The 13,269-nt window shown below is 37.9% G+C and overlaps 1 protein-coding gene across 1 annotated transcript in view; it reads right to left on the bottom strand.

Moving 5' to 3' along the window:
- Nucleotides 1-2,651: 2,651 nt before the first annotated feature.
- The window catches only part of TAFA5 (TAFA chemokine like family member 5), a 540,296-nt gene continuing 529,678 nt past the window's right edge, over nucleotides 2,652-13,269 (bottom strand). The window contains exons 4-5 of the mRNA XM_066589899.1: nucleotides 3,800-3,827; nucleotides 2,652-3,506 (exon numbers count right to left, since the gene is read on the bottom strand). Coding sequence (XP_066445996.1) covers nucleotides 3,804-3,827 — 24 coding nt within the window. The 3' untranslated portion in view covers nucleotides 2,652-3,506; nucleotides 3,800-3,803. The remainder of the gene's footprint in view (nucleotides 3,507-3,799; nucleotides 3,828-13,269) is intronic.

Genomic DNA, 13,269 nt, shown 5'->3' on the forward strand with positions numbered 1-13,269 from the left:
TAAACTTAGACTAAACAGTCTTAAAATTGAAAAGATTTATCATTCAGCAAAGCTATTCTTGCACACAGGTGATTTAAAAGTTGCGTTCTAGATTTTTGGATGCAACTCACATTGGACAGCATTGAGACATCCCACCTGAACACTGCACATTCACATGTGCTATTCTCATCCAAAAATCAGAAAATAGGACATTCTGGGATTTTTTTCTTTACTCTGACTTTCAGTCCGAGTTAAAATAGAGCCAATGTGCATACATCCATATAAATGAATGAGTCCTATTTCTGGACCGATTCCCAGCCCAATTTCTGTACTTATTTCTTAGTCTGAATATTGGCTACAAAAACATCTGTATGCAAATAGCCCTACTGTGATAAATCTAGCACATTTTAAGACTACCGAATCTAAATTTTCACTGTCTAACTTTTAGACAGTATTAATAAATAAGCCCGTAGTACGAAATTAATCAGCACAGAATTGTGGCTCTAAAAATGAAATGGTGTTAAAAAGGTAGGTTTTAAAATAATAACTCTGCAAAATTCTGTTAATGCTGTAGTTCCATCTGGCAATTCACTTCTTAAAACAAATGACTAAGCATCCGTATATCTCCATGAAAAAAAACAGCTCTCTGCATAAATGGCGCTACCCACATATTGCTTTAGTGAACAAAAGGCTCCATAAAAAGACTTATCTTTATTTTGTATAATTTAGCTATACCAATACAACAGCAAATACTTTAAAGCAATAAAAATGGAACACCTTCAGCTGTTTCGAGTGCATAAAATATAACTATTTTGCTCATTTGTATGTACATTAACCCCTTCATCCCTGAGTTTAAAGTCTACCAAAAAGACACAAATATCAGCTGCAAAATCAATTTGAATGCACTGTACTGTGTGAACGTTTTCACACTTGAATGTCATCTAGATACTGCAAATGTTATACAAAGTATTCACTCACTTTTGTTTTATCAATTTATATCCCACAATTGATGAAGATGTGGAAACAACTTGCATTCTTTGCAGCCATACACTTCACTTTGGATGTGTTATAAAGTAAACAAAATGTTATTAAATGGGTAACATTATGTAGTGCAAACGTAATAAGAATCTGAAAGCTTAGACTTTGAAATTTTCAATAATTAATAAAAGTTGTCTCTCTGTTTTTAAAAGGTTGTTCATGTTCATCCTTGCAGAATTTCTATCAAAACGCAGTAGAAAAGTTAGTTCCATAACCTTTTATCGGCATCATATGATCACTTGAGGGATATGAATTCATATAGGTGAGGGTGCTTCTAAATAAAATATTACTTTAACAAATGCTGATGACTAACTCTGTGAGGTGAAGGAGTTAACGCAATGAGTTGGAAACATGGTAAGAAGAATCATGTGAGTTCTGCTTGAGAACACCATTTATTGCAGGTTCCTTTACCTAATACTTTAAAATGGTGTCTGTCAAAAACACTGGGCAAACACCCAAAATAACTCATATTAGTCAAACGAAAGGGAACAAAAAGTGATTATGCCAAAATATATTTAATCTCATGATAACTTAAACAATTGTAACAGCAGCCCTACATAAAATAATTGGAAACCTTTAGTCCCTCCAAAACCGTTCAATATTCATAAGGTGTGTTACTACTATTTCTATCTCCTCCAAAATCCTTTTTGACCTTAGTAAAGTTCTGATTTTAACCTGCAATTTAATGTTGCATGTGGTTTAGTATGCTAGACCTAGACAAACATAAAAAAGTTAAATGTGGTAGTTTTTAATGCTTCTGTGGAGACGATTAAAACATAAGTAAGGTAAATAACTAAAAACAAAAAAATCTGCAAGGAAGACAGTACACTAATTTGTAACACACTAGCTTTTCTGAAAATACAACAAAAAATTGAATCTCTATTGAATGACTAAATTCCACAAAATTCAATTTTACTTGCTTGCTTCATGAAACTGAAGAATAAAAATAGATTTCTAAAGATGAGGTAAATCTTGAACAGAATATGGGTGATATCTATGAAGAGACACATAGTGATGGTCTACAATGATAAGTATCATTGATATTTGCCTTAACAAGAGGACCATATGTACTCTTCATACATATCCCAGTAAACTGTAGAATATGTGCATCCTTAAGACGGGTTGAAAGTAACTTGAAAAAGCAATGTAAATATGTTTTTGACTACTTTTACCAGTACGCAAAGACCAAAAAGAATGCCTCCCAACAGTGCAATGGTTGAATGCATTTATATTATATAAACATTATTCTTTGCTTTTTCTACAGAGTCCTCTCTGCTCATGCTTTACATCCAAAACGTCCCAATGGAAGAAAGCAAAACTACACTGGTGACTTCAGAGACAACTGAAGTAATAAACACAACAGAACTCTGACATTTTTCCATTGCAGAGTTACCACGTTAATTGTTAAATAGGATTTTCTACAAATATACAACATATAAAAACTGTTAAATATATAACTTTAGGCTTTTCAAAATACATTTAATGATCTCTTTCAACAAGTGTCACTTTTTTCTTTAATTTTCTTTCTGGTGCTAAATGGTGTACTGAATGAGGCCACGGGTGACCAAACATGCTCTTTTGCAAATACCGTTTTATCCAATTTCAACTATCAAAATGGAATTGTAGAAGAGGCATATTTTACTGGTTAAAACTGAAAATGAGTTTAGTATGGGAATGTCATTCTAAGTACAGAGGATTAAAGATATCATTAAGACAGTTTCAGTTTTGTGAAATGTGTTTTAAAACATAGGCTGTTACTGTTTTCTCCATGCTCCATTAGGTTCTTTAGATGTTCTTGTGAAGAGCTATTTCTGCATCCATTCTGCTGCAGTTGTCCATACTGATGTCCACTACATAGTAAAACTCCAGAGTTGGAAAGGCTGAAAACATGTACTCTTGATAAATCATAAGAAGCATTCATGTTTAACCTTTACAATTAACCCCAATACGCTTGATGATATTAGGTCGGTGTTCTTTTTAACATAGGTTTACTCTTTGGTCTATTGTATTTATATCCAACATATAAGAAAATAAAAGCGATTCGGACTGTCCAGGGCACAAGGAGTCACTCTCTTTTACACATTAGTCCTCTTGTAGACAAAACAGTCTTCTTTCTAAGGCTGATAAGGAGGAGAATACTCTTTGAAAATGATAGAATATTCGGTTTCAGAGAAGTTGGTATCATCAAGTCTAGCAGTGGTGTACACACATCGTAGATGAAATGTTAACCATGATCTGTATTGCTAATGCCCAAGCATATCTCATATCAATATACAGTGTTCTTGTTGCCAGTGATCCTTTACATGGAAGGACAAAGTTTAGCTCATAATGTAGAGAAATTAGGCCGTCTTTTATGAGATACTGGGGAACAGACAAAGTTGATGACATACAAGATGAGGATCCACAGCAGTGAATTTGTCTAAAGTACATAGCTCTCACAAGCCTGAACTCCTTTTTTCAGGGTATGGTTGTTGCATTTGTCAGGAGACCTGTAGATCAATAAACACACACACTGTAAGTCAATATTTTACTTTCAAGTCTCTATTGTTCTCTGTTAAATGTAACCTTTAGTAAGTATGCTCAGATCTCAAAGGAAACTATAATGAACTAAACAATGCTCATTCTAAAGGTATAAAAACTACTCGGAAAAAGAACATGATAAGGTCCTTCCATTATATTGCCTAAAATGATTGAAATAACAAACATGGATTACCTTGAACTGATTTCACTAAATACAGTAGTTCTTTACTAGGAAATAAACTGTTCAGACATGGAAATTTACCTATTCATTCATCACACTGTGCATCATGCTGTAACAGAAATATAATGGTTATAAGCATTACAACAAAACCTTATTCAAGCAAACAATCGGCCATAAAACACTATAAAAACAACAACAAACACATTGAACTTTAATAATATATGAAGGGCTATAGCAATGGATAACATCATTATTTACTCTATAGATGCTTGCATTTTTATACAGTTCATTAGCATAATTTGAGATGGATCTAAAACAATTCACAGATAACTTTATTGCAAGTTTTATCATTATACAGACGTAGCAGAGTTTAAAGATTTAACATGTTATGATGACCTTTTGTGCTGCAGATTTTTTACCCTTTTAATTGCTTTATGATGGGGTTTGTCATGCTAAGATAAGGGAACAATAGCTTTTAAATGGTTTATGAAAACATAACTTGTTGCAGAAAGGTATCACAGACAAGGTAAACTTTGCAAAATCAGTACTACTAGACTTTTTGAACTGCTGCAAATAACGATGAACAATTCTACCACATGAACTTCATTGACAAATATATATATATAAATTACTATATTTGTGTCATATAATTGGATATATCAGTATTATGCTTTCCGGTGTTATTTCATTATATATACATTAGCTTATTCTTGTTGGTTTACTTTTTTGTGTGCATTGGTGTTCACATGTGGTTGTTTCTGATATGTTTTCACAGGCGAAACTTGTGTTTTCTTGTGTTCTATTAGCTAATCATAGAATTCTACTCCTGCACTGGACAAGTTGTTGTTGGTGGTGGCTAGAACACTCTTTAATTTGTTAGCATAACATAACAGAAACTTGATTATTATACCTCCTGCTTTTGATCTCAGCTGACATGAGTGCCAGTTTGACACGGGACTACTTAGGACAAATTGCACAAAAATAGAAGACACTACACATTTCTAAAACTGACAGCAGCAAAGATGATAGGAAACTTGTCATTTCTTTTTCTGCCCCTAAACCACCACTTTATATGAACTGAAAATGTTTCTAACTTGTGCCTGTATATTAAATCCAATTTAGTCAAATTGCAGAAATCACTGTATACAATACTGCACGATATATGCAAATAATCAAAGAACACTTATCTGAGTAATTTGCATGTCAGAATCAGTCATACAGTCACACCTATGGACAGATGTCAATCAAGCTAGGAGGGTAGAGTTGGAGCGCCGACTTCATGACTGTTCCTGATATGGACGCTATCCAGATGACTATTCTATGGTAATTCGCATATAGCATGGCTGTTTTATAAGGTTATTTCTGTGATTTGGCCATCTCAGATTTAGCATACATACTGGAAGACTGAAGACAGAAATTGTAATCACATTTCTATATGAAAAACCTCAAACACGCAACTTGTTTTCCCAATGCTGTATAACTCTTGCATGCAATAATTGCAATAGTTTATTTTGCTGCTTCAGTTTGCTATACTTTGATAACTTCATAATTTAGCTTGATTTTGGTTTAGGCTGCCTGTCCATGGGCATTGCAGTATCCGGCGGCAGAGATACCGCCACCGGATACCGCCACCCAGGAGCAGGAGCCAGCAGACGGATCTCCACAGAGAATCGCGGCAAATTGCAACATGCTGCGAATTGCCACCCACGTGCGGAAAATCGCAATCATTCTCTGCTCGCGGCCAGATTATTGCTACTGGGAATGCAATTCAAACCCGCCCGTGGACAGGCAGCCTTAAGCAAATCAACTTTTAAGCGCTTAGCTGTCAATGGAGAAGTAGATGAAAGCATAACTTGAACCCTAGGGACTTAACTTTGCGTCTGAAGTGCAAACCTTCTCTTTAGGAATATTAACATGTGCATGAATTTTCATATGTCTGTTTATAAATGATTCTTGTATTTGGTCTTGCAGGAAAATAAATCTTCCCAATTGCAGTTCTCTTGCACACTGCAGCATATTTCTATGCATTTTTACTTAACTTTGCAATTTTTTGGACACACTATCCTCTTGGGTCTCTTGCAAAGATGCACTCCAATAAGAGGATGCTACCAGCAACATTTTTAATAATAGAGATGGTGTATTTTAGTAGTGAGTGTTGTTTGGCTCACATCAGCAAACATTTTGTATGATTAAAATCTCTTTTAGTTTCATGAACTATAAATTTTCCATGGATTTCTGAGTATAGCATGGGCCTTTTGGCAAGCACTTCACATTGTGGGAGACTTATTTAAACTGGTGCTGAATATGTCAGTCTTAAACTGATGTTTGGTAGAGTAAGATGCGCCAAATTTATTAAGAAAACATAAAAGGGATCCCTGTTTATGGCAGAGCTAATTAATCCTAACATTCAATTCAAATTATGACCAAGGCAACAAAAAGCGCAAATAAAATTGAAACTTCGTTTATTCCTAAAAGCTAAAACATTTAAAAACCCAGTGCCTCCATTGATTGCACTATATATCCAAATTTAGAATAAATCTCATTCAACAATTATGTTATGTGACTTCTAAAACCAGTTGAATAGCGATTTAATTATTTTATGTTTAAAAATTGTAATAATAGTAGATCAGTGATAAAGTGTAGTAAAACTGGTTTGCTTCAAGAATTCCATCATGAGGCGTAACATGAAGATTCTGGGCCCCAATGCTAAACCTGTAACAGGGCCCCCAACTATAATGCTTTATTCAAAGTACTGGGCTCCATATATGGAGAACATATGCTCTATGGGCCCCCTAAGGCTCCTGGGCCAGGGAGCAACCGCATCCCATGCATCCCATATAGTTATGCTCCTGAGAGGAGTAATATTATTACAAGGCACACAATATTCTTTTTAGATACTTTTTTGTGGATCTCTTTTTTACATACTGTTTGCAGATTTTATTTTCTGCATTGTTATTTAGAAGCTTCCACTTATAATTTATAATGTTTAGTAATGACTGGCAAGATACATCTTTATAAGAGATGAGCGAGCACCAAAATGCTCGGGTGCTCGTTACTCGAGTCAAACTTTCAGTGATGCTCGAGAGTTCGTTTCGAGTAACGAACCCCATTGAAGTCAATGGGCGACCCGAGCATTTTTGTATATCGCCGATGCTCGCTAAGGTTTTCATTTGTGAAAATCTGGGCAATTCAAGAAAGTGATGTGAACGACACATAAACGGATAGGGCAGGCGAGGGGCTACATGTTGGGCTGCATCTCAAGTTCCCAGGTCCCACTATTAAGCCACAATAGCGGCAAGAGTGGCCTCCCCTCCGCACTGTCAGCATAAAGATCGTTCTCCTCTGCCACAGCTGTAGCAGCTGTGGCAGAGAAGAACGATGTTAGCCCATTGAATTCAATGGAGCCGGCAATACAGCCGGCTCCATTGAAAGCAATGGGCTGCGGGCGATCGCGGGATGAATTGTCGGGAAGGGGTTAAATATATAAGCCCTTCCCTGCAATTCATCCAGAAATGTGTAAAAATAAGAAAAATATATATACTCACCTGGTCCCGGCAGACGGAGTTCAGCGCGGCCGGCGGCAGTCCTCCTGAACTGCTCTGAACAGCTGTGAGTAGTATTCAGCAGCCGGGGATTTAAAATCCCCGCCTGCTGAATGAGCTGCCTCTAATTGGTCACAGCCTGACCAATCAGAGGCAGATCTCACACACCCATTCATGAATTTATGAATGGGTGAGTGACTACTGCCTCTCACTGGCTCAGCGGGACCAATCAGATTTTTCCCTGCGCTAAGCCAATGAGAGGCAGCAGTCACTCACCCATTCATGAATTCATGAATGGGTGTGTGAGTGAGATCTGCCTCTGATTGGACAGGCTGTGACCAATTAGAGGCAGTTCATTCAGCAGGCGGGGATTTTAAATCCCCGGCTGCTGAATACTACTCACAGCTGTTCAGAGCAGTTCAGAAGGACTGCCGCCGGCCGCGCTGACCTCCGTCTGCCGGGACCAGGTGAGTATATATATTTTTTTTATTTTTACACATTTCTGGATGAATTGCAGGGATGGGCTTATATATTTAACCCCTTCCCGACAATTCATCCCGTGATCGCCCGCAGCGCATTGCTTTCAATGGAGCCGGCTGTATTGCCGGCTCTTTTGAATTCAATGGGCTAACATCGTTCTGCCGGGACAAGGTGAGTATATATTTTTTTTTATTTTTACACATTTCTGGATGAATTGCAGGGAAGGGCTTATATATTTAACCCCTTCCCGACAATTCATCCCGCGATCGCCCGCAGCGCATTGCTTTCAATGGAGCTGGCTGTATTGCCAGCTCCATTGAATTCAATGGTTAGTGCTCGTTTAATCAAGACGAGTACCGCGTGGTGCTCGTCTCGAGTAACGAGCATCTCGAGCACCCTAATACTCGAACGAGCATCAAGCTCGGACGAGTATGCTCGCTCATTTCTAATCTTTATCATTTATTGCTCATATACAGGACACTGTTCAGCCATAATATTAAAACCACCAAAAAGTTACCTGAATAACATTATTTGTTGCAATTGCACCTGTCCAGGGAAATGATATATTAAGTAGCAAGCAGCAGCAAATGAGTAATTAATTCTTGAAGTTATGTTAAATGCAGGTACAATGGGTAAGTGTAGGGATCTGAGAGACAAGGGCCAAATTGTAATGATTCAGCAACTGGATCAGAGCAACTTTAAAATGGCAAACCTTTTAGGGTGTTCCTGGTATGCACTGGTGTTTACTTACCAGAAATAGTCCCAAGGAAGGACAACTGGTTTATTGACAACAAGTTCATGGGCATTCATGGAGAGCAAAGGCTTTCCTATCTAGTCCAAGAATAGCTATAATAGTAAAAATAGCTGAAAAAGTCAATTCTGACTAGTATAATAAAGTGTCAACACACACATTGCAGCATAATGCATTACAGACTCGGCAGAGTGATGTTTAGATCTGTTCACAAATAAAAGCACCTACATATAATGCATGGGCATTAGAAATGGACTATGAAGCAATGGTAGAAGGTTACCTGGTTTGATTAATCACTTTTTCTTTTATTTGTGAATGGCCAAGTGTTTGTGTGCTATTACGCCCATTTACAAGGAGCAATGGTTGCTCAAAAAGCTCTCAAATGACAGTTTCAGTGACAGCTTTGAGCGATCATTTTGCATAAACTATTAAGTAGCTACTCAGCTACTTAATAGCTACTTAGTGTGCAAATGAAGCCTTTAGCTGAATGCAGTTAATAGCCCGAGGGCTCTTATTGACCACATGACGAATTTTAGGCTGGCTTGAATTTAATGATCAGCTAGCAGTGCATGAAAAGTGCACAATGCCTGGGCGTTTAGACGTAACAATTATCGCTCAAACAATTGCTCTTTAGCGATTTTTGAGCGATCATCGCTCCATGTAAATGGGCCTTTACCTACATGTGGATGGCCAGATGTGTATGTGCACTGTTTACCTGAGGAAGAGATGGCACCAGAATGCACTATGAGTAGAAGGTAAGGCAATCTGTTGTTCTGCTAGGAAACTTTGGGTTCTGGCATTCAGCTGGATGTTACTTTGAAACATACAACCTACTTAAATTTTTTTGTAGACCAAGCACACCTCTTTATAGCACTGGAATCCTTAATGGCAGTGGATTCTATCAAAACCATAATGCGCTCTGCCACCCTGCAAAAACCTTTCAGGAACTATTTGATGTACATGAAAACAATTTCAAGGTGTTGACTTGGCCTCCAAATTTTTCAATTCTATCAAGTATGTGTGACATATGACTGAACTATGAAGGCCCCGACTTAGAAATGAAAGATTACAAGATCTGCTGCTAACCTCTTGGTGCCAGATACCTGTAATGTTCTTTGCTCATCTGCTAAGAGCATACTTCGTAAGCTGTTTGGTGCTAGCCAGACTTTAATAGCAGATAAGCATATTTAGGTGCAGGAAGGACCGGTATGAAACACAAGGTAGAAAAGGGTAGGACCACAGGATCCAGGCAAGGTATCAGAAGGATTAAAAAAAGTGCAAAGTCAGGTACAGGCCAAGGTCAGAATCCAGAGAGAACAACAGATACTACAAATCCAGAGGGAAAGTAGAGGACAGGAACAAGGTCAAGTTTAGAACCAGATGATTAGTCAGCTGAACAGAGTATTGAAACAAGCAAGGTAAGCTCAAACCAGAGTTTAGAGTATGCACCAAATAATTGGCACTGTGCAAAGCACATGGAGGAATCATATGAGCACCCAGCTCTCTGATAGTCTGGAGCAGGAAGGTGTTCTGGTTAGCTGGATGGTCATGCTCTCAGATTCGTTGCAGTAATGAGATGAGTACATTACAATACTGTGGGACACCTTCAGAGGTCTTGTGGACTTCATGTCTCTATGGGTCAGAGTTGTTTTGGTAGCATGAAGAAAACCTAACTAATAAAGATGGTTTTAATATTATGACTGATTTGGTGTAGATTTAAAATATGCATTATTAATAGAGATGAGTGAGCATATTTGTTAAGGCGATTTACTCAAGAGAGCATCGCCTTTTTCGAGTACCTGGTGACCCCCCACCCCCCGCAGCCCCTTGAATCTTCAGGGACGAGCCAGCAGGTACCCGAAAAAGGCGATGCTTTCTCGAGTAAATTGCCTTAACGAGTATACTCGCTCATCTCTAATTATTAACACAAAACATATAGCACCATATTTGGTATATAAAAATATATTGTAATATACAGATGTGCTGACATGCAAAGTTTTTAAACTAATAAATGACAAATTTGATTTCAGATTTGGGATTATAATTTGCCTATTCTCATGCAACATAAATTTATTTTGCATAGTCAGTATTAACCTGTAATAGGAAAACAGAAAAGCAGTCTTGGTTGACAGAAACAAAATAAAAAAAGGAGGCCTGTGACTGACAGATTTCATGACTGCATGAAAATGGCAATGAAATAGAAGACAGACAGTGACATTGAGAGAGATTACATTTGTTAGGACAGGAAAAGCAGTGTACACAGATATTGTTCACAGGCTTTCAAGATCATATGGGACCACTTGAAAAGATTAAGTACGGTTTAGAAACTGTATGAAAGGAGTCTTCTTAAAACCTGTGTGGTACAAATTCTATAGTTACTATGTCACTCACAGTGTGTAAATATATCGGTTTTACTTCTTCACAAAAAAAATCTAAATGGTGAAAGATGTATGCAGACAAATATTGTCCCCCTTTTACTACTAAAAATAATTATATTATTAACTTAAATATTATAGTCAGAATTGTTTTGTGGGCCCAATGAATTAAAGGGGTACTCCTGTACTTTAACTAATGATGACCTATCCTCAGGATAGGCAATCAGTAGTTGATCAATGGGGCCTGCTGCTTAAGATACCCACCAATCATTTGTTCACTTGGCGATCACCATTACCATCAGCTCAGGAAGTGTAATAGCCGACTGGCAGTACCAGACATCCAACCATGACCACATTGAGGAACCAGAAGTGTAATAGAAGGTTACGCCCATTGATTTCAATGGGAGTAGAGCCGGCTATTATACTTCCTTCTCTGACCACCTATGATGACGTCAGGCCGAATGATCAACTGATCAGCAGGCATCCCAAACAGCAGGTTCCTCTCGATCAACTATTAATGACTAGAGATGAGCGAACGTGCTCGGCCCCGCCCCTTTTTCGCCCGAGTACCGCGATTTTCGAGTACTTACGTACTCAGGCGAAAAAATTCGGGGGGCGCCGTGGCGGCGTGGGGGGTTGCAGCGGGGAGTGGGGGGGAGAGGGAGAGAGAGAGGGCTCCCCCCTGTTCCCCGCTGCTACCCCCCGCACCGCCGCGCCTCTCCCCGCCCCCCGGCGCCCCCCAAATCTTTACGCGCGAGTACTGAAGTACTCGAAAATGGCGGTACTCGGGTGCGTAAGTACTCATTACGAGTACGTTCGCTCATCTCTATTAATGACCTATCTTTATAATAGGTCATCAGTGGTTAATGTCCTACAATACCCTTTTAAAGTAACCTTAGAGAAAAAGAGTCATTGTTACCACTAATAAAGAACTATATTTGAAGTTTTGAAGTGTCATAAATATTTTTTTAATAAAACAGTAAAATATTAAGAAACACATAAACATTGTGACAAAACATGGGGCAAAATGGCTCATGTCCACCTACAGCTGAACAAAAAGTACATTAACCCTTTGGAATTACCTGGATTTCTCCATTGATTGCTAATAAAATATAATCTAATTATTATGTAAGTCCCAATTATCAATTAGGGCAATTGAGCTAAACTAATAACACACAAATAGTTCTACTTATTTTCATGTCTTTTATCGATGTCACAGCAAATAATAAGTTATATGGTTTGTGATTTCCTTTGCACACTGAGTAAACATTCACAGTGCGGGGAGAAAATGTAAGTGAAACCTTGAATAACCTATAGAATCCCCCCTTAGAAGCAACCAGATGTTTCCTGTAAAACAAAAAAAAAAGCACAATACTGAAGAGGAATTTTAGACCATTCCACCTTGCAAATGTGTTTCTGCTCATCAATATTTCTGGAATGCCTTCCATGCACTGCTCTCTTCAGGTTCTGCCTCAGCATTTTGACAGGATTATTTGTCACACTCTGGACTTGGTCATTCTAAAATAAAAAATCTTCTTTTTCAACTAATGCTTAGTTGATCTAATATTATGCTTTGAGTCATTGTCTTGTTGCATCATCCAACATCTTTTCAGCTTGAGATTGTAGACTGCTGTACTTTTTTGATGCACCCCATGGTTCTATTTGTATTGGCAGCAGTTACCTGACACTGGTTGCTCCAGTTAAGTTTACAGTTAACTAAAATCCTCAAGTCCTTTTTCCATGTCAGTGTTTCCCAGTGGTTTCCCATTTAGAATGTAATGGTGACATATATTTTCTCTGCCCATGTGCAGGACCTTACACTTATCAGTGTTAAACTTCATTTGTCAATTTTCTGCCAAAGACCAAAGCTTGTCATAATCCACTTGCAACTTAACTCTTTTGTAAAAATTACTTTAGTTTAGTACCATTTGCAAATATTAATATTTTACTTTACAGTCCCCCCACAATGTCATTAAAAGATATATTTAAAAGAATAGGGCACAAAATTGACCACTGTAGTACCCCACTAGTAATGGTGACACTATCAGAGTATACAGCATTAATAACCACCCTCTGCTTTTTATCACTGAGCCAGTTGCTTACCGATGTACACATTTTTTTTTCCCAGTCCAAGCATTCTCATTTTATATACCAATCTTTTATGTGACACAGTGTCAAATGATTTGGGAAAATCAAGGTATATGATTCTTTGACTATATCAGACTCAATGACTCCTGCCTGTTGAGTCTAGAACTTCCCTCATTGTAGAAACTGATCAGATTGGTTTGACAGGATGGCATCTCTTAGAAACCGTTCAAAATTGTTTACCCATAATAGAAGTTAGACTTACCAGCCTACAGTTTCCAGATTCACTTAATGACTAGAGATGAGCGAGCACCCAAA

The sequence above is a fragment of the Eleutherodactylus coqui genome, chromosome 2 (assembly GCF_035609145.1).
Source record: "Eleutherodactylus coqui strain aEleCoq1 chromosome 2, aEleCoq1.hap1, whole genome shotgun sequence".
NCBI lineage: Eukaryota > Metazoa > Chordata > Amphibia > Anura > Eleutherodactylidae > Eleutherodactylus > Eleutherodactylus coqui.